This window comes from Geotrypetes seraphini, chromosome 4 (assembly GCF_902459505.1).
Source record: "Geotrypetes seraphini chromosome 4, aGeoSer1.1, whole genome shotgun sequence".
NCBI lineage: Eukaryota > Metazoa > Chordata > Amphibia > Gymnophiona > Dermophiidae > Geotrypetes > Geotrypetes seraphini.
Window position 1 is genome coordinate 19,003,250 of NC_047087.1, and position 22,912 is coordinate 19,026,161.

The window sequence follows — 22,912 nt, forward strand, 5'->3', positions numbered from 1 at the left end:
CTACCTACGAATATAAGCTTCTGTCATCAAGTATCTACTCTGCAACGGCCATCTTTACATTTAGCCTTCTGGAATATTCTTGTTACTAAGCAGAAAGCCAAGCTCTGTGACTTAAAGACTTCTTAACACTTCTCTACCATTTTTGTCTAACAGTCTGATCTGCTTTTGAGGAGAGGGGAAACGAGGCGGGCATTAATAGTTAATTGGGTACAACGTTTGAAGACGCCAACATTGAAGTCGTGTTTTTAAACTGTTAATAGAATATAAAGTAATCCCTCTGTGAATGATTTATTTCCTTCTGAAATAGAAAGCTAACAAGAGAAAAATTTGTTCATTTCAAGTAGAGCTGTAGATACTGTAGTCATCGTTTGTTGCTCCAAGTAACTGGCTGGCTGAGCGTTTTCAGAATTATTCATATCACAGTTTAATTTGACTTTCCTTCATAATTAGATCATTTTTCCTTGGCTTTGCACTTCATTAGACCTGAATAGACTAGTGAAGAATAGACATCTTTCTGTCTCCTCAAGGTAAATGGTATCACATCTAAGTTACGGCAGGGTAAAAACACAAATGATCCGGAAATTCAATTACACAAATCAAGCCTTAAGAAAGAGTGCAGGTCCGGTGCACAAAATGATCTGCTACCTTACTGTAGAGTTTAATATACCCAAATGTAGACTCTGGTTTCAGTAAATGATTTCGTCTGGCCACTCCCATACTGAAAAAGGATTCAAACTAAAAATATAGACTTCAGATACTTTCCTGCTTTAGAAAAATTAAGAGCCCATGCAATTTTGTAGGCTGCAATCATTTCTATGGAAGTAGTTCCAAATGCTGGCCCCGGAGGGCCCCCCCCACCAGTCAAATTTTCAGGATATCCACCATGAATATTCATGAGAGATTTAATAATAATAATAATAATAATTTTATTTTATATACCGCCGTACCCAAGATGTTCTAGGCGGTTCACAACAGTTAATTGTAATACAAACAATGCAAATCATTGAAAATCAACATTATGTGCATACAATATAGGAAAAATACATACATGCCATATAAAAAGGTACAACAATCTTAAAAAGAATAAAAAAGTTAATGATAAAATATGTTAAGAACCCAGCCTGTTAAATAATTGAGTTTACCTGCTTTCTAAAATCAAGATAAGAAGAGGCATCCAGTGGAGGCAGTGTATGCAAATAACTCTCATGAATATTCATAGTGGATATCCTTAACACATGATTGGCCGAGATGCCCCCAGGACAAGGTTTGGGAATCACTGGTCTATAGATCAACTCCAATAATGAAGGGAGACAACAGGTAAACCGTTGACTTGACTATCTTAAAGGGGAAATTGTACCGCTTTCATGGAACTTTCATAGATTGGGACTTGTTAGAACCACACAAAAACTCGGACTGTCTTTTCCTTCTCGTAAAGGAATTATTTTTACTGGTAAATTAGGGAAATCCTATTCTTTCAAACTAACAGAAATATGGAATGATATTCCTTGAAGATTAATAATAATAACTTTATTTTTTCTATACCGCCACAATCTTCTAGGCGGTTTACACTGAAGAGAGCTGGACAATCAGCGAATTACAGAATACAAATAGCGAAGATGTCACTGAACAGTCAGCGAATTACAGAATACAATTAGTAAAAAATACACATATTTCTCAAAGTTATCAGCATGGTGTTAATAGTTTTAAAATGGTATCTGATTAAGGAGATAAATCTATCGAACAGTGCTGTCTTAATTTCTTTCCGAAATGCGCTGTAGGTCAACCTTGCTTCATTGGTGTAATTGCCTAGCCAGGTCTGCTCTTTACTAGCTTGGAACTTAAAGTTCTGTCCAGAAAGGACCTGTATTTGCAATCCGTGATCCTTGGATAGGCAAAAAGATTGGCATTTCTGGTTGTCCTAGTGGGGATGTGTAGCTCGAAATGTGGTTAAGAAATAGGTCGGGGCCATTCCCCACACTTGAACATTATTCATGCCTCCATTGGCAACCAGTGTAGCAGTTTGTAGTAGGGACTAACATTAGGTTCATTTCAACTTTTTCGTAAAAATTTTTAAAAAACATGGCTATTCTCTAAATTGTAAACTCATGTTCTTTGCTATAGTTTTTTAATTGATGTAAACCGAGTTGAGCTTTATTATATGAAGATGATCCGGTCGATAAATCTAAGGGAAAAGAACAGTAGACAATCAATGTTGCATTCTGTTCCCAAATGCTCTAGTGAAAAATATGATCTTCATGTAGGAAATTTCCATTTTCACTAATTCACTGTGTAGTGTAGTTTGTTTTTAAACTATACCAATCCTCTATAAATAGATTCATAAATTAATACTATAACTGTGATTTGCTCAGTGTCCTTATACCGCCTGCATAACTGATCAGCAGGACTCACAGGGGCCATAAATACACCACTACTGGTTCCATACACAAGTATAAAATACAATAAATAACTTGCCATACATAATCAGAGATCAAGACATATCTTTGTGGTGGCTTGGCTTCATAGATGTATCATGTGTTCCCAATGATTATACTCCCACAAGTGATCACACAATTAAATCTAGTTACCCACTCTTCCTTTACATTCCTCACCTCTTTCTCCTACCATAGGCTGAGATAACCTCATTAGAGGCAGGCCCTATCAGAAAAATCTGATCAATTTCTTTGACTGGGTGACCAGAGAATTGGATACAGAGAGTGCGCTAGATGTGATGTATTCAGATTTTAACAAAGCTATTGACAGCGTTCCACACAGACGTCTAATAAATAAACTTGAGTGCCCTCGGGATGGGCCCCAAAGTGACAGACTTGGTCTAGAACTGGTTGAGTGGAAGGCGACAGAGGGTAGTGGTCAATGAAGATCGCTCTGAGGAAAAGGATGTTACCAGTGGTAGGCCTCAAGGTTCTGTTCTTGGGCATGTCCTTTGTTAACATTTTTTTATAAACGATATTGCTGCAGGGCTGTCAGGTAAGATTTGCCTCTTTGCGGACGATTTCAAAATCGGCAATAGAGCACCTGATGGTGTGAATGACATGAGGAAGAACCTAGCAAAGCTTGAAGAAGGGTCTGAAATTTAGCAGCTAAGAAATGCAAGGTCATGCATTTGGGCTCCAAAAACCCGAGGGAACGGTATAGTTTAGGGGATGAAGAACTTATGTGCATGAAAGAGGAGCAGAACTTTGGTGTGATGGTATGTTGAAAAAGCAACAACAGTCAAAGCTAGAAGGATTCTAGGGTGTATAGGGAGAGGTATGGCCAGTACGAAAAAGGAGGTATTGATGTTTCTGTGTAAGAATATTGTGTACAATTCTGGAGACTGCACCTTTATAAAGATATAAATAGGAAGGCTACTAAAATGGTTGTTGGTCTTCCTCATAAGGCATATAGAGACAGACTTAAAGATCTCAATATGTTTATTTTGGAGGAAAGGTGGGAGAGGGGAGATATGACAGAGAAATTGAAATACCTACGTAGCATAAATGTGCATGAGGCGGGTCTCTTTCATTTGAAAGGAAGCTCTGGAGGGCATAGGATGAAGTTAAGAGGTGATAGGCTCAGGAGTAATCTAAGGAAATACCTTTTTACATAAAGGGTGGTAGATGCATGGAATAGTCTCCCGGTTGAGGTGGTGGATACGGAGACTATGAAAGAGTGGGACAGGCACATGGGATCGCTTTAGGAGAGGAGGAGATAGTGGATGCTGCGGATGGGCAGACTGGACGGGCCATTTTGCCCTATCTGCCTTCATGTTATTTTAAAAATTTATCAGGCGGCATTGAATATGACAAACAAGACTTTCACAAAAGACATGAATAATCACATTTTAAATAGTTCTTCACAGTACTATTCATCTTATAGCCAGCATGCGGCGTTTCAACTTTATTGGAATGCTTCTAAAAATAGTGTGGTTTTAAGGATTTTTTGGAACTTCTGAATATACCGTAATGCTCTTAGCGGTCCAGTTAATTTGTTCTACAGCACTACTCCCATGATAGAAATGTTCTTGTGTTCTCATAGTTTATTTTTGAAAAATCTGTCAAGGCCAATCGCTTTGCACCCTCACAATGCAGGTGCAAAAAGCCGTGGCCTATAGGGAGAGGAGGTCCGACTGGGCGGGCCATTTGGCCTTTATCTGACATCATGTTTCTCCATTTCTAAATTCAGCCCCTGTCCCTGGGACCTGTGTTTCAATAATCGCCAACAAATCCAACTTATTACACTTCATAATATCTTTAGCGGCCAGTTCTATAACTTGGCGCCAAGATGTAGCTGTCACAGTGGAGTGAGATTAGCACCAATTGTATACCGGCACTTAGGTGCCTAAGCCATTGTTACTAGTGTAAAGTCACATCGGTACACCATAATTTAGATATGCCCACTTATGGCAGGTCAATGGCTAGCGCAAATTGGTGTGCTGAAGTGCGCCATGGAACACATTTTGCACCTATTGCTTAGCACCCACTCATGCACTTTCTTGAAATAATAAGCGATTATGGCATATGCTTTATAGAATAGTGTCTAGCACTTACGCTAGGAAATGCCAATTATTGCCAACAATGATGTGTATAAATACTAGAATTCTATAACCTACCCATGTATTTGATGCCTAACATCAGACACCAGCTTATGGAACTGCCTTTATATCATCTTAACTTTTCTTCTTTATAGATCTAGCATTCATAAACCCTACTAGAAAATTCTGAATTCCCTCCTTGCCCACCGCTCCTTCCTCAGACAGCTATGACAGATATATCGCCTTCTCTTTCAACCTCCATATTATCTTCTTACTATAACCCATCAATATCCTTCTAACCTTAGTCCTAAACTAAAACTAAACTAAACTAAACCTTAAGTTTGTATACCGCATCATCTCCACAAAAGTAGAGCTCCCTTAAACAACCAAAAATTTACAATAAACATTTTTAAAAAACTCCTTCTTGAATGGCTCTTGAAAGGGCTCACCAGAGGGCTTTCCCCTTTACTGTTCAAAGAGTTTTATTGAATTTTAAAGGTATAGAACAGAATACCAACAATATGTGTGTTCCCAAGGGGGAAACACATAATAACAATGAGCATTAACACAAGTGAAGTACATCAACAAAGAAATAATACTCTCAAGCCAGTAAATGTAGAAAGTATGGGCAGGTAAGAGCAGTACAAAGAAAAAAGGGGACGATAAGTACAGATAATGGCATTATATACAAATCAGAGAAAGAAGAGCACCTTGCAAGCAATCATAAAAGAAAATGAAGCAAGTCACAATACAAGATAATGAGCAGATAGGTCACCGATCAGGTAGCATAGGAGGCAGAAAGATAATGATAATGATAAGTTAGATCTCTGACATATTTACAGCAGTCTAGTAATAAAGACCAGGTTTTTGTATAAGAAGGTAGAGAATTCTGTCGTTCAGCAATATTACGTTCATATTTTATAAGTAAACAAATTGAATTCCACCATAGATCAACATGCAATTTGGAAGTGTCCTTCCAATGTTGAAGGATTAAGGAAAGGGCAGTGTTCAACCTTTTGACACCTATGGACCAGTGGAAATAAAATAATTATTTTGTGGACTGGCACCGGTCCACAGACCGGCAGTTGAAGAACACTGGGCTAAGTCGTGGGCCAGATCCCGCCCCCATAATAGTACTAATGGTAACACCATTTTTTCCGTTCATTTTTCATATATACACAAACACACACACAATATAATTGTATTAACAACACATAATGGTTAACCACAAAATTAAACTATACAAAGCACACTGTATGCTTCTCAATATTCATTCCTACCAGAACACAGTTAACCCCAATGCAAATACGGGGCCAAAAACTAAAAGTACTAATATATACAAAGAAACCCTAAGATGCAAGACTCTGCAAGCAGTACAATCCCAGAGGAAAAGAAACAAATGCATTTCTTCTTCAACAGACAGCAGATGTAAATCAATCACTAAATTAAAAAAATAAAATCATTCCCCTTACCATTGTTGTCTCCTTCCCGCCATGCTGTGCCTTGCCTTCTGGCCTGCTCCCTGGTGTTATCTTCGGGCAGGCTCCCTCTTCCTCAGTGCTGCAGTGCAAAAAGCCTCGGGCAGCGGCTCCTTGCGCGTCCCGCGCCTCATCTGAAAGCCTTTCCTCTGACATCGCGATGTTAGAGAGAAGGCTTCCGGTTCAGGCGCAGGACGCGCATAGGAGCCTCTGCTCTAACCACTACTTAACTCATGCATATTCATTGGGGACATCCTGAAAACCTGACTGGATTCTGGCCTTCGAGGACTGGCCTAGACTCACAAGAAACTGGTTTTCCTGGTCTTAAAGCCACTATACTAGCCCTTGAAGAAAGCAAGCCTGCAAATAAAGCTTGAGCCTAAATTTCTGTGCATAAAATACAGAATTCTTCCCTCCAAGTGCAGACTATAGAGAGAGAGCTTTATCACAACATCCTTCAGAAAACTTACATTGCAAGACAGCAAAAACACCAGATTTTCATTTTAAAAAGAGGGAGAAAGATCCCTAATCCTAGGCACTAATCTTATTCAATGGATGTCTGAATCTCCGACACCCCAAAATTCCTGGTGATGCAGCAAAATTGCAAATAAAAAAAAAATAAAAAAAATCTAGGGATGTTGGGTTTTCATTAACAGAGCCAACGTGTCTCCATGGATCAGCGAGACCTTCCTAAAAAAATGTTTGATGCCTGGGATTTAGCATTTAAAGGGCAATCCCAGAATATTATTTGATTGAGTTTAATGTCCTAGAGAGGAAGATTGTGTTTACTTGGCTGGGTCTCCATGAAAAAGAAATGTAATGATGAAACTCAGAGCCAAGAGGCAGACTTTCCTTCTCATTAACGTTTTATCATCTCACTTTCTGACATTTTCTTCTAATTAAACCATGCACAACAGCATTCTTCTACTAATCTGCATTAACACGCTGTTCTGATGCGGGAAGGCTGCCAATAAAAAGAGCTACACTTCCAGAGAGTGGGTTTTATCTGTGGCTCCTGCTGGCCTTACAGAAAGATGCTAAAAGATATTACATTACATTACATTACATTACGGATTTCTATTCCGCCTATACCTTGCAGTTCAAGGCGGATTACAAAAAGATTTGACTGGACATTTTCCAGTGAAGATACAATTTTTTTATTTTTTTTGACAGAGGAGAGATAGCTGGATAGATTCCTAAGGGGATTTAGGGGTTGGATAATAAAATGACAGTGCCGAACTGTGTGATATGGACAAAGAGAATATTGTTAGAGTAGGTAAGATTACCATCTAATTTTTGGGGTCTGTTTGCTTGGAAGGTGTTTAGGTGGGTTATTTGGGGACGTAATATCTTGAGGTAGGTGAAGAATGGTTAAGATATTTGGATGAATTTTTTGAAAAGCAGGGTTTTGATTTCTTTTCGGAATGTTTTGAAGTCGTCCGATGTTGTCAGCAGATTGGAGATGGTATGGTTGAGTTTTGCTGCTTGTGTAGCCAGAAGGTTGTCAAACAATTTCTTGCGTAGTGTGCCTTTGAGTGGGGGAAAGGTAAAAGGGTTTGGGGTTCTTCTGTGTCTTGAGGTGGAGATCTGGTTTAAGCGGTTGTTTAGGTAGGAAGGGGAAGAGCCATGTAACGCTTTGAATAATAGGCAGTAGAATTTGAATTGAATTCGTGCTTGTATGGGTAACCAGTGGGAGTCTAAGAAGGCAGTAGTTATGTGATCATATTTTCTGAGTGAGTAGATCAGTCTGAGGGCGGTGTTTTGTATGGTCTGGAGTCTTTTTATCATAGTGGCTGGACAAGGAAGATAGAGGGAGTTACAGTAGTCCAGCAGACCTAAGACTAGGGATTGGACAATTAGTCTGAATTGTGCTGGGTTGAAGAATTTTCTGATTTTACGTAGATTTCTCATGGTTAGAAAAGCTTTCTGGGTCATCTTGTTGATTTGGGACTGCATTGTGCAGCATCTGTCTATTATAACTCCTAGGAGTTTTAGTTCGGGTTGTATTGGGTATTTGGTGTTTTTGATTTTCAGTTCTGTGATGGCAGGCGTTTTGGCCTGTTCGAGCAAGAGGAATTTTGTTTTTTCTGAGTTTAGTTTTAGTTTGTGATCCATCATCCATTTTTCTACTGTATCTAAGGTTGTTTCCAGCTTTGTTGTGGTGGTGGTATCTGATGGGTCGAAGGGGAGGAGTATGGTGATGTCGTCTGCGTAGCTGAAGGATGTGACATTTAGGTTATCTAGAGTGGCTCCTAGGGAGGAGAGAAAGAGGTTGAAGAGCATAGGTGAGAGTGGTGATCCTTGTGGAACTCCGCAGGGGTTTGCCCATGGCTCTGATTTTATATCATTGTACTTTACCCTGTAGGTTCTTGATTTGAGGAACCCTTGAAACCAATTGTAGATATGAATCAACTCACTGAGGTACCACATCACACTCCCACAACGCACGGCAGGACCGCCATCAGAAATTTCTGGGCCCCTTACTGAGCAATCCTATTGGGCCCCCCACGCACCCCTTCCCCCCCTGCCCCCCCTTCTTCCATGGGCCGAATACACACATACTTTTCTCTGTCGCCACACTCTTTGACCAAAAGATTTGTAAGCCTGCAACCACGTCAAGGTAGACTCTTTAAGCAGCTCCCCTCCCTCCCCCTTACCTTTGTGGCCAAGTCAAAATGATCTACCAACAATAAAATTTTAAAAACACAAAGCACGCTGTACGGGCGGGCTTTGCTTAAGCCCTCCCTCCGACGTCAGTGCTGATGTCGGGGAAGACTTCTGATCGGCTGTGTGAGCGGCAGGGCAGTCGGAGTAGAAGACGAGCCTCGCAGCTTGAGTTATATTTAACCCCGCGGGTCCCCCATCGTCCCCGTTCAGCTCTCTCTCCTGTGCACCCCCTTGGGGCATGCACCCGGGGCGCAGCGCCCCCCCCTAGGTACGCTACTGGCCCGGGCCCCCTGTCAGCTCCGGGCCCCTGAATGCAGGACTGGTAGTACTGCCCTGATGGCGGCCCTGACGCACGGTATGTGCAAAAGTAAGCTTAAAGCGAACTACGGTTGAAGAGATTGCAGAGGTGAGACTGCCACTACGTTACATTGCAATATTAACAAGTGGAGAGTGTTAAGATCTCTTATAAGATCGGATCGTCAAGGCGATTTATAAATTTCCCCCCTCTTTTACAAAGGCGCACTAAGCGTCTTAGCGCGCACTAAACACTATGCCTCATTATAGTCTATGGATGCGTTAGCGTTTAGCACGTGCTAAATCGGTTAGCGCACATTTGTCCACCTTAAATTTCATCTGCCCCTTGGACGCTCAGTCTTCCAATTTGCTAAGGTCTGCCTGCAGTTTTTCCCGCAGTGTATTTAAGATTAGCGCCATGATGATTTTTATTAGGCACAGGAGATGTGATATTTCTCCTGAAGATGCCAGAGAGTCTGGGTTCCTCTGTTCAATGGAGCTCTACCTTTGAAAGTGTTCTCCCATGAATGTGGTTGCAAAAGTGGACAGTTGCGATGAAGAGTTTTTTGTGGGACCGTTCAGATAAATTCCTCACTGTGTTCATGTCTACAGATTGTGAGTTGCCTATGTACATTGCAAGATGGACTGAGTTTTCACAGTGGAGTTTTTTTATGCCTCTTTCTGAAGCTTTTTTTATCCACAATATAAGAACATAAGAAGTTGCCACCACTGGGTCAGACCATTGGTCCATCGCGCCCAGCGGTCCGCTCCCGCGGCGGCCCGTCAGGTCCATGACCTGTAATGTGGTTCCTGTCCATTTCTGTAACCTACCTCTTCTTTTATCTGTAACCCTCAATCCCCTTATCTTTTAGGAACTTATCTAAACCTTCCTTGAAACCTTGCAATGTGCTCTGGGCTATCACAACCTCCAGAAGCGCGTTCCATGTGTCCACCACCCTCTGGGTAAAAAAGAACATCCTAGCATTTGTTCTAAACCTGTCCCCTCTCAATTTCTCCGAGTGACCCCTTGTGTTAGTGGTTCCCCACAGTCTGAAAAATCTGTCCCTGTCCACTTTCTCTATGCCCCTCAAGATTTTGAAGGTTTCTATCATGTCTCCTCTAAGTCTCCGCTTTTCCAGGGAGAAGAGCCCCAGCATCTTCAACCTGTCAGCATACGAAAAGTTTTCCATACCTTTATCATTTTAGTTGCTCTCCTCTGGACCCCTCAAGTACTGCCATGTCCTTCTTGAGGTTCGGCGACCAGTACTGGACACAGTACTCCAGATGTGGGTGCACCATTGCACGATACAGCGGCATGATGATTTCCTTCGTCCTGGTCGTGATACCCTTTTTAATGATATAATGTATCCGCAATCTGTAGTCTCTTCAATAGCAGTTTGTTTTAAGTTTTGATCTATAGATCTGTTGGAGTCCCCTGTCTGGTCATGTGCAAAATTGCTCCGAGACAAACCAAGGTGACCCCTCCATGGGATAGAACTTTGCAGGATCAGAACACTGCAACAACGGCCTTATGGCCAGACTACCAAGAGAAGAATTTAAAATCAATCCAGGAACAAAAAAATTTGAAATTAAAATGATGAAATGTTTTAACACCAACAAGACAAGCCTTAGCAGAGATCTGTATTTTTCTGTCACATTATAAACCACAAAATTCTACTGCTTTGTCACCCTCTGATCATCTACCTCTCTCTCCCTGTTTCTCCTAACTTTTCCTGCAAGACTAAAATTTGAATGCTTTTTTGTTTTATTTATATATTATGATATTGTCAGCTTTTGCTCATTCTTGACCTGAAAAAGAAGGTTCTGACCTTTTAAAGCAAATCAAGAAATGTATTCTTAGCTCAATAAAAAAAGATATCACCTTATCTTCTTCTATTCATTACCTTTTAATTGGACTAACAGGACAATCACAGTACTTTCTCCAAAAGAAAAAGCATGTTGACACAGGAGCACTTGAGATAACACTGTTATGTCACACAGAAGGTCTGTTCATCTCAGGATATCTTTGAAAACACATGATATCCAAAAGGAAAATAATCAGAGAACATACTTTTGCAACAGAGGAAGGAAGCACAATGAAGGAACATCAGAAATGCTCAAAAGCAGACGTCATACTTTTATTTCAAGCCTGGCGCTAGCTTGAAATTTGAGACTTCAGGACATGAGAAGCAGCCAAATTTCCTTCCTGTTTAAAAATTACGTGAGAGTAAACTTTGAGTTGGAAAACCAGATCGTTCTTCTCATCTGCAGAAGCTCACCATCACAACCCTATTGGCACCTAGTTTTATTAAAATGAGGCCAGGCACAATGGGATGAAAGATTTTGTTTCTATGCTTCATCCTGTATATGCTTAAACTAAGGAAAACATTTTTAGAGCTTCTTAGAACGCCTAGAATTCTTTCGGTGTTGCTTTCGTTGTTCAAAAAAACCTCTTTACTAAGAACCAGTTTGCAACAAATCAATCTCCCTGAGCGACGTCTCGGCAGCTCAGAAAATCCGTGCTGAGGGCACTGAACTATGAGTCAGAAGGTCTTGCCTCTGTCACTTTCTGTGTGACTTTAGGCAAGATACCTTACATCCCGGTGGCTCCAGAAACCAACTGAAAGCACAAACTTTGGCTTTCCCAGTTACAAATAATTTTCCAATTTCACTGTAATTTGCATACTTATGGTATATTTATTTGGCCCAATGGTCTATAATACATTTTTCTATGACACTACTGAAAAAAAGACAGAAAGAAGGTAGGGTTGTTGGAGTGGGCAGACTTGATGGGCTGTGGCCCTTTTCTGCCGTCATCTTCTATGTTTCTATGACTCATTTGAGCTTTGGTGTTGCATGCTGTGGACCACCAGAAGAACTAACAAATCGATTCAGGAAAAGATCAAACCGGCAATGCCACTCGAAGCCCAAATGATGATGGTACGACTTGAGCACGCGTCGATGGCACCTAGCAAGGGACCTATTTATTAAACTATGTCAGCTGTTAGTGCAGCAAGTAAAGAGGCCCTTTTACGAAAATGCATTTCTGAGCCAAGTGCACAGAAGCATGTCATAAATGACCCACTGACCGTTGGAGTGGGGGATTGACCTAATAGTGTAGAAATGACTGGGGTTCAGGGCAGAGAATAGTTAACCTTATAGGGCCAGATTCACTAAAGATAGCAATTCAATCGCTGTTGTCTGATTTGTGGCCGATTTTGAAACAGCGATCGATTCACTATCTTTGCTCAGTAAGCAATTGAGTTGGGGCAGCCCTGACAGTAGTGACAGGAGAAGCAGCCTTCTGTCACTGCTGTCAGGGCTTCTGCCGGCTTTTTTTTTTCTATTTTTTTTTTTTTTAATGGCAGAGATATTTTGCAAAATATCTTGCCCAAAAAAACAAACCAAAGCTTCCCCCTCCTCTCCAACAGCACCCCAACCCAAAAAAAAGCTACTACACCCGAGGCTGCCCTCCCCACCTGCGCGAATATGGCAGGAGGGATGCCAACTCCCTCCTGCTGTAGGGACTCCCTTCCCGAACTTACCGACACTGCCCCCCTACCCATTCGCACAAATATGGCAGGAGGGATGCCAACTCCCTCCTGCCGTGGAAACCCCACCACCATTGACCTGTGCCCCCCTTCTTCCCATCCCATACCTTTAAATGTTGGGAGCAGGAGGGGTACCCATTCCCTCCTGCTCTGTAGGCCTCCAGTGATCTTCAGGAGCAGGAGGAAGTGCAAAGTCCTCCTGCTCCTGCTGCTCTGCCAGCGGCGATGCAATGCTGGCCTTAGGCCCCACCCCGGTGCATCATATGATGCATGGGGAGGGGCCTAAGACCCTGATTGGCTCAGGCGCCTTGGGCTGAGCCTAATGAAGTCCTTGATTGGCCATTTGTTTAGCCAAGGGAGGAGCCCAAGCTGCCTGAGCCAATCAGGGCCTTAGGCCCCTCTCCATACATCACATGATGCACCTGGGCGGGGCCTAAGGCCTCAGAAGCATCATGGAAGGCATTGGAGCAGGAGGGATTGAGAATCCCTTCTGCTCCGTTACAGATACAGGGGGAGGGGGATGGGACTGGAAAGGGGAGTTGGCATCCCTCCTGCTGTTTGTTTGGGGAGGGGGGAAGTCAGGTATTTTACAGATGGCAGGAGGGAGTGGGAACCCTCCTGCCATAGAGGCGGGCATCAGCATGGGGGGGTGGGCCTTGGCACGGGGAGGGGCGGGTTAAAACCATGGTCTGGCAATGAATTTTGCAGAATATATAAAAATGGAAGAATTCCGCAAAAGCGCATTGACAGCCCGTGGTTTTAAAGGGCAGGAGAGTCGGTGGTTGGGCGTGCAAGTGACACTACTGTATTCCATCCATGTCCCGCCCACAACACACTCATGTATGTGTTACACCCTAGAGAATTCGGGTACTAGCTTTACAGAAGAGGGGTATAAAGGCGTTACATACATAAGTACAAATTAGGGCTTATTAAAGCCAATTATTCATAGCTACTACCAATTACGTGTTATCTCATTCAGTTACATGCACAATTGGTAGTTACATAAACACCACATCTAAAATTAGTGGGTTATGGTTTCCTTTTATGCAAAAGTGGGGAGGGAACCAGACACAACTTGAGAAAGAATTGAGTTCATTGAATACAATTGTTTGTTAAATACAAAACATGCAGAAATCGCCAGCATATCTGAAAGGAAACGCAGGCTAAACTAATGATTATTTCTATATGTATCAACACACTCAGCTTGATGTGTTTAGTTCCCTCCCCATTTTTCTTCTTCTTCTGCATATTTATCGTGGGGTTGTTCGCCTTGTTCTTTTGTTCTACTTTTATGCAATACAATTACACACATAAACATTCCTGGGGTGGAACTGGACGTATGCATGTATCTTATACAACACACAAGTAAGCCTAGATTCTTACTACTGCATACAAGCGCAAAGCTACTTCTGTTACTAGAACTTATTTCTTTAGCACTACGGTTTACATTAAACATTCAAGAGACAGTCCCTGCTCAGTAGAGCTTACAATCTAATCTAATATAGAGAATGACACGGTGACAAAATTCATTACCGTTCCCGTCCCCGCGGGACACCATCTTCATGTCATTCTTTAAGGAGAGAGAGAAGAATCAGAGTATGAATGGCCACAACCACTGAGCCTCAAGCTTTGCTTTGAAGAATGCTGAGATTGAGCAGCAACATTCCAGAGCAGATATTGTGATGTCATAATGCCTCATTCCACCAGTGCCTAAGAGCCAATCACATCAGTGATGTCACAATGGCTTCATTATCCTTGGCTCACATAAGAATCAGAGTATGAATGGCCACAACCACTGACCTGCAAGCTTTGCTTTGAAGAATGCTGGTGTAGAAGGACTGAGTTTGAAATAATAATAATAATAATAATAATTTTATTTCTTATATACCGCTGTACCGTGAAGTTCTAAGCGGTTTACAGTTGAAACAGAAATAGACACTAGAAAATGACATGGGATTATTTCCCGCAGTTATCCGCGGGGACGGGAACGATGATGAATTTTGTCACCGTGTCATTCTCTAATTTAATACAAGATTTTTGAATTTAGTTCAAGGCAATGTACATCAAAAAGAAGGCATAATTATTCTATGGGAAAATACAATTCCTTGGATATAAAGATGTCCTTACAATTCTGTAACTACAAGAACTAACTTTGCGATCTATCATATAAAAATGTTTTCAACATTCAACAAAATTTCTAATAACTAACTTCTGTCCTTAATTGCATAGGTAAACGATTAGGGTTACCAGATTTTCCCGAAGGAAAATCCAGACCCCTTTGGCCCGCCCAGTTCTGCCCATGTCACGCTTTGACCCCAGCCCCACCCCCTTAACCTGTTCGTGCGTCGGGACGGCATGCGAGCGTGACATAACTGCGTTGCATCTGCGCGCTCACGGAAGCCATTCCAACGCCGGAAGCTTTTCAAAACCCCGACAAAGTGCTGGGTTTTGAAAAACCGTCACTCTGGACCCCCGGACATGTCCTCAAAAGGAGGACATGTCCGAGAAAATCCGGGCGTCAGGTAACCCTATAAATCATTCCAAATAACAATAGCAGCATATATAAAAAAAGAATTAAATTTACATTTAAAACGTATACCTCTAAAAAAGGGAAATTGCAATAAAAATGCATTAATTTATTAGATGAATAATGCAAACCTGAAAAGAACAAAGTGAGATGATCAGAAGCCTCTGCCTGTATAATATAGTAATAATAATTTATTTTTCATACCGCTATACCAAAAAAGGTTCAAAGCGGTTCACAACATGATAAAATACATACTATCATTAAAACAATCGATTAAATTGGAATATATCAATTACGAAACGATAAGATTGAAGTACATCAGTTAAGGAATAAAATGAGTTAAAAATTTGTAGTTCTAGGGTGTAGACATGTCGAACACACGGGTCTTTAATGTTTTCCTACAATCAAAATATGAAGACGCCTCTAATATAAGCTTTCCTAGCCACATATTCCGTTTAGCGGCCTGGTAGGAAAAAATTCTGTCAAAAAACTTCTTGTATTGGCAGGATTTTAAAGGGAGATAGTTAAATACATTTATTCTACGTGTACTCTTGTTAAGATAATACAACAAGAAGTGGGAAGCAATATGATGAGTCATACAAACAGTTTTAAACTCTATGTGCTCCTTTTACACGCTAAATGAAAAATACTAACGCAAGCTCTATGGAGGCGTTAACGTCCAGCACACACGGCATTGTTGCACGCGCTAAAACCGCTAGTGCACCTTAGTAAAAGGAGCCCTATATGTTTCTCTATAGGCAGCCAATGAAGTTTCTAATGAAGCAGACAAACAGGACAAGCAGGGGTTTAGGGAGGAGTAACTTTGTGCAGCAGCTTTCGGAAGGGGGGGGGGGTGTATGAAAGTCCTTGGGCACATGTGTTTTAACCCTTATCTGGAATATCTCCATCCTATTTTGGAGATGCAGCTTCTATAACTGGACACAGTCCAGGCAGTCCCCGAGTTATATATGCCCGACTTTAAGTACGACTCGTACTTAACACAGTTACGGCTTCATATGATTTCACTGAACAGTATTTCCAGTGGCCTAGACTCCTACACTTCTCCCTTATCAGATTCAGGAATTATGCAGGGCCACATGAAGAACAGTGTGTGGTTCCACATGCTGTACCTTAGAGGGAACACTGGCGTTGGCCCTTTTGCCAGCTGGGAGCAGAGGTAAACAGCACGAAAACACAGTTACTTACCATAACAGGTGTTATCCAGGGACAGTAGGCAGGTATTCTCGCATATGGGTGACCTCCAAGCTAACCAGAATGGGATGGTGGGAGTGTTGGCAATTTAGGAGAATAAATTTTGTAATACTGTTTGGCCAAACTGTCCATCCCGTCTGGAGAAAGTAATCAGACAATAGTGAGACGTGAAAGTATGAACCGAGGACCAAGTAGCAGCCTTGCAAATCTCCTCAATAGGTGTAGATCTGAGGAAAGTTACGGAAGCTGCTATTGCTCCGACTTTATGGGCTGTGACTCTACTGTGTAGGGGTAATCCAGCCTGGGCATAGCAGAATGAGATACAAGCCGCCAGCCAGTTGGAGATGGTGCGCTTAGAAATTGGATGTCCCAACTTATTTGGTTCAAAGGAGACAAAAAGTTGAGGAGCAGTTCTGTGTGGTTTGGTGCATTCCAAATAGAAGGCCAAAACATGTTTACAGTCCAGAATATGAAGAGCTACCTCTCCAGGATGAGAATGATGCTTTAGAAAGAACACTGGAAGAACAATAGATTGGTTGAGATGAAATTCCGATACCACTTTAGGGAGGAATTTTGGATGGGTACGTAGGGCCACTTTGTCATGATGAAACACCGTGAAAGGTGGATCAGCAACTAAAGCTTGCAGCTCACTGACTCATTGAGCAGAAGTGAGGGCGATGAGAAACACCACTTTCCAAGTGAGATACTTCAGATGAGCCTTGTCAGTTGGTTCAAATGGAGGCTTCATCAGCTGAGCAAGGACAACATTTGAGGTCCCAAACCACAGGAGGCGGTTTGAGAGGAGGTTTGACATTGAAAAGTCCTTTCATGAATCTGGAAACCACCGGATGAGCAGAGAGGGGTTTCCCTTCAATAGGTTGATGGAAAGCCACAATTGCACTGAGATGGACTCGGATCGATAGTAGACTTGAGGCCAGAAGTGGATAAGTGCAAAAGGTAATCCAAAACAGAAGATAAGGAGGAATGTTGAAGCTCCTTATCATGAGAAAAACACCATGTAGAAAATCTAGTCCATTTTTGGTGATAGCATTGTCTAGTGGTAGGTTTCCTAGAAGCCTCTAAAACGTCTTACAGATTGAGAAAACTGAAGAGGAGTCATGTTGAGAGGTACCAAGCTGTCAGGTGTAGAGACTGCAGGCTGGGATGAAGGAAAGACCCTTGACTCTGTGTAAGGAGAGATGGAAAAACTGGTAGAAGATATGACTCCCTGCTGCTGAGTTGAAGGAGAAGGGAGTACCAAGGTTGTCTCGGCCACCGAGGAGCAATCAGAATCATGGTGGCATGATCGTTCTTCAACTTGACCAGAGTCTTGAAAATGAGAGGCAATGGAGGGAATGCATATAGGAAGAGATTCGTCCATTCCAGAAGAAAAGCATCTGCCTCAAGGCAATGAGGAGAGTATATCCTGGAGCAGAACTGAGGCAGTTTGTAGTTGTGGGGAGCTGCAAAGAGGTCTATCTGAGGTGTTCCCCACTGTGAAAAAATGTGATGAAGAGGCCCACAAACCGCGGTGTAGAGAAGGCACGAAGTAACAAAATTAAATGCAGAGGGTCAAAGACGGACTTCTCGGCTCCGCGGAAAACTGAGAACTGAGGAGACGCGCCCTAAGTTGAGCGGGAAGGCACTCGCGCATGCGCGGTGTGGTCGACTCGAAACCTCTAGTTTCTTCAAGCAAGTCTGCTTGCGAGCTTCCGCATCCGGGCTCCGCTGATGACATCACCCATATGTGAGAATAGGCTGCCTGCTTGTCCTGGGATAATCTTTAAATCTACAAGTTCTGAGTTACATACAAATCTGACTTAAAAATGGCTTTAAAAATGTATCTCATTCTTTACCTCGGGACTGCCTATGTAGGAATAATCAAGCCACTGTGACATCACTGATGAAGTTGGCTCTTAGGCATTGGTGGAATGAGGCATTATGACATCACAATATGAGCTCTGGAATGTTGCTACTCCTTGAGATCTTGCCAGGCACTTGTGACCTGGGTTGGCCACTGTTGGAAGCAGGATACTGGGTTTGAGGGACCTTTGGTCTGTCCCAATTTGGCAACTCTTATGTTCTTATGTTAGTCAAGTCCAGGCAGTCCCCGAGTTTCAGATGCCTGACTTAAGTACGACTCGCACTTAGAAATGTGATTGCAGCTTCATTTGATTTCACTGAGTAGTATTTCCAGTGGCCTAGACTCCTATACTGTAGCAGATTGAGTGTGTGGTTGTGCATGCTGTACCTTAGAGGGAACACTGGACTAGGGACAGTTGGCCAGTACTTGGCAGACTTGCACGGTCTGTATATGGCCGTTTGGTGGGGGATGGGCTGGGGAGGGCTTCAATGGCTGGGAGGGTTTAGATGGGCTGGAGTAGGTTTTAACGGAGATTTCGGCAGTTGGAACCTAAGCACAGTACCGGGTAGAGCTTTGGATTCTTGCCCAGAAATTGCTAAGAAGAAGGTTGGGCAGACTGGACAGACCATTCGGGTCTTTATCTGCCGTCATCTACTATGTTACTATGTAAGCAGCAAGAATCTTAAAATCTACAAGTTCTGAATTACATACAAATCCGACTTAACTGCTTAAAAAAAACGTAACTCGTTCTTAAAACAGAGACTGCCTGTATTCTAAATGAGGTCCAGGGGGAGGAGAAAATAATTCTAGTACTAGCTTTGAGACGCGTCAGGGAAACAGGAAAAATAAAAAATACCAAGAGCTTTTACAAAATTAACTAATGAAAAGATTGGAGCTATGAATGCAGAGTAGTGCTAACACAACAGTGCATAATTAGCCCATTTGGCTCTTATCTGAGGTCCTTATGTACAATCTATAAATAATATTGTTATTTGCAGTTCACCACATTGTTAAAATTAGCCCATGTTAATTTGTATACTGATTAAATATGGTTTTCCTTTGTTAATTATATTTTTGAATGTATTCACCAAGTACTCCTGTTGATGCGGGCTTGAAATATTATTTACACGTTTTTTTGGATATATTTCCGCTATATTATAGAAGCAAGAACTGAATGTCTTAGGTGCGGGGCCTTCAAAAATGGGCGTGTCTATGTGCCCTCATAGCCTGGGTGCCTCTGCCCCTCCCTATGTCTCCAGTAGGGCACTAATAGGCAGGAGACAGTCCTCTTCATCGGTCATTATTGCGCCAAGTGTTTGACAAGAAGAGGGCTTACCTGTGAAGAAGTGTCTTTTGGTGGACACTTGGTTGACCGACTGTGTAGAACAGCAGAGGTGGAGCATCGTCAGCATTGTGAGTATCATAACTATACTCTGCAGGAGGAGGGGGAGTTCGAAAAACTTCCCAAACCTGAGAAAGGAGAGTAAAGAGAGTGAGAAAAGGCAGAACCGATGATAAAAGTGCTAGAAATAGAAACATGACAGCAGATAAAGGCCAAATGGCCCATCTAGTCTGCCCATCTGCAGTAACCACCATCTCCTCCTCTCCCTATTGGCTAAGGTTCTTAACATTTACATCTCCTCTTCCTATAGGCTAAGGCTCTTTACAGCTGCATTGTGATGTCATAGAACTTTATGATTATAGAAACATAGAAACATGATGGCAGATAAAGGCCAAATGGCCCATCCACAGCATCCACTATCTCCTCCTCCTATAGGCTAAGGCTCTTTACAGCTGCATTGTGATGTCATAGAACTTTATGATTATAGAAACATGAAGGCAGATAAAGGCCAAATGACCCATCTAGTCTGCCCATCTGTAGTAACCATTATCTCTTTCTCTCTCCGAGAGATCCCACGTGCCCATCCCAGTCCCTTTTGAATTCAGACACAGTCTCTGTCTCCACCACCTCTTCTGGGAGACTGTTCCACACATCTACCAGAGAGCGAATAGAATGCTAGGTATAATCAAGAAGGGTATTACAGCCAGGACGAAAGAAGTTATCCTGCCGCTGTATCGGGCGATGGTGCGCCCACACCTGGAATACTGTGTCCAGTTTTGGTCGCCATACCTTAAGAAGGATATGGCGTTACTCGAGAGAGTTCAGAGAAGAGCGACACGTCTGATAAAAGGGATGGAAAACCTTTCATACGCTGAGAGATTGGAGAAACTGGGTCTCTTTTCCCTGGAGAAGAGGAGACTTAGAGGGGATATGATAGAGACTTATAAGATCATGAGGGGCATAGAGAGAGTAGAGAGGGACAGATTCTTCAAACTTTCAAAAAATAAAAGAACAAGAGGCCATTCGGAAAAGTTGAAAGGGGACAGATTCAATACAAATGCCAGGAAGTTCTTCTTTACCCAACGTGTGGTGGACACTTGGAATGCGCTTCCAGAGGACGTTATAGGGCAGAATACAGTACTGGGATTTAAGAGAGGATTGGACATTTTCCTGCTGGAAAAGGGAATAGAAGGGTATAAATAGAGGATTACTGCTCAGATCCTGGACCTGTTGGGCCGCCGCGTGAGCGGACTGCTGGGCAAGATGGACCTCAGGTCTGACCCAGCAGAGGCATTGCTTATGTTCTTATGTTCTTATACCACCCTTTCTGTAAAAATGTATTTCCTTAGATTGCTCCAGAGCCTATTACCTCTTAACTTCATCCTATGCGAGACAACCTTCATCTACTCATTTGGGGCAACAATGCGACATTCTTTTAGCCAGGGGCAGTGGGACATCTTTTTGCGTGAAGAGAACAAAGCAATCTCTGGCCTTGCCCCCGAGCTCTCCAATTGCCGACTCTGTATTGGGAAAAATATTGATCGGGCCGTGGCCCAGTGGTACACGCCACTCCATTGTGTACGACTTTAGCAATATTGTGCCCACTTATGTGAGCTTTTCCTTTTGGAAACTCTCCCTTATCTAGCAATAAAGTCATCCAATTATAAAGATCTTTCTGAAAGGTAGAACTAGAAACCATCATAATATTTGGAGGATAGGAATGCAACCGGCAGAATGATTTAGCATATTTCATATATAAGTTTTTGAACTGGGTCCAATTTGCTAACTCAAAGGAGTGTCAGCTCAGATTGACCAGAAAAGCATCAGTGGACACGTTTGCAGCTAACAACTCAATAACAGATATAGACAGGCATGACTGATGAAGAATCTCAAGGGATGATAGAGCCTTGTCTTGGGGTGCAATTGTTAAATCAGATGTTAAATCGTAAATAGATGATATTATTCTAAATAGTTCTTTTGTATTTGTCATTGTAAAGCCTATTTTTGCTGAATAGAACTGTCGATATTTATCTTTTAGCATCCTTTTGTAATCTTTTGCTTCCCTACGCCAGATTAATCTGTCCTCATCTGATTTAGATTTTAACCACTGTCATTCTTAGTGTCTTAATGATCTTTTCTGTGCTTAAAGTTCTAAATCGAACCATGATTGAGATTTCCTTTTTCTTTTATTAATCAAATGTCTGGGTGCTATAGTGTCCAATATTAAAGAGCTGGATTTATCCCATTGATACAGTGCTATACATTGAAACGCAGAAGAGGCAGTCCCTGTTCAAAAGAGCTTACATTCTAGCCAAGACAGACAAACTGGACAAGAAGATGCATTAATACACAGTGCTCAGGTGGGGGAATTACAGAGGGAATGATAAGACAGATATTGATACTTAGAAGGTGGGTTGGAGTCTGGAATTGAAAGCCTCTTCAAATCCCATAAGATGCCTATATTATGAAGGCCACATAGAAACCTGAGATCAGAGTCCAGTGGTATAGTAAGAGGGGGGCAAGAGTGTCAGACCGCCCCAGGCGCCATTTTGATGGGGGTGCCAACTAGAGAACGATACGATGACTGTTACCCATGGCTAGCCGCGGGTAACCTGTAGGAACGGGGGGGGGGGGGGGGGGAGACTGGACTGGTTGCCATGAGTATGGGGACAAGGCCATTCACCATCCCGTGGAGTGGTGAATGGCCTTGACCCATAGTAAAGTATCTGCTGTGAGTTGCTTCCCACCCCTACTGGTCAGCAGCCCTCCTCGTGATCATGCGTCCAACAGTCCCCTCTCGCGATCATGGATGCAGCAGCCCCCTTCCCTTCCTATCACAGGTCCAACAGCCCCCCACCCTGGCACCTTCCCTCCCTCCTGATGGCGGGCAGCAAAAAAAAAAAAAAAAATAAAAAAAATCCCAGCAATAAACCTGCAACTCTCCTGGGTCGGCCCCTTCGTGCCTCCCAAGGCGGGCCTACTAGCCTGTTAGTAGCTTCCTGTACACAGGGCTGCTCTGATCAGAACCTTCTTGCTGCCAAGTCCCTCCTTCCAATGTAACTTCCAACTGGAAGGGACAAAAAGGGGAATGCTGTATCTGCATGGGGGTGATATATGGCCACAGAGGGGTAATGCTAGACATAGGATAGCATATGGGCAGAGAGAAGATGGCTAGACATGGGGGAGAATTAGATCGCAGAAAGAAGATGCTGGACAGGAGGGACATATAGAGGAGTGATGCTGTACACAGGAGGAGGGGAACATAGAATAATGAGTTGATTTAGGCAGGGAGATAGGAACAGGGGAAATACTAGAAAGGGAAGTACAGGAGACAGAGAAGGGAGATGCTTGCTGAACATGGGGGAAAAACATACACATGAATGGTGAGCATGGAGAAAGAAGACATGTTAAATGGTCAGGAGACCCTGGCAAGTGAGTTAAGAGTA

The 22,912-nt window shown here is 42.5% G+C and overlaps 1 protein-coding gene across 3 annotated transcripts in view; it reads right to left on the minus strand.

The window, feature by feature from the left end:
* The window catches only part of LOC117360141 (solute carrier family 66 member 2-like), a 77,926-nt gene that overhangs the window by 43,162 nt on the left and 11,852 nt on the right, over positions 1-22,912 (minus strand). For all 3 annotated transcript variants that reach the window (XM_033943863.1, XM_033943861.1, XM_033943864.1), the window contains exon 3: positions 19,461-19,594. In XM_033943863.1, coding sequence (XP_033799754.1) covers positions 19,461-19,594 — 134 coding nt within the window. The remainder of the gene's footprint in view (positions 1-19,460; positions 19,595-22,912) is intronic.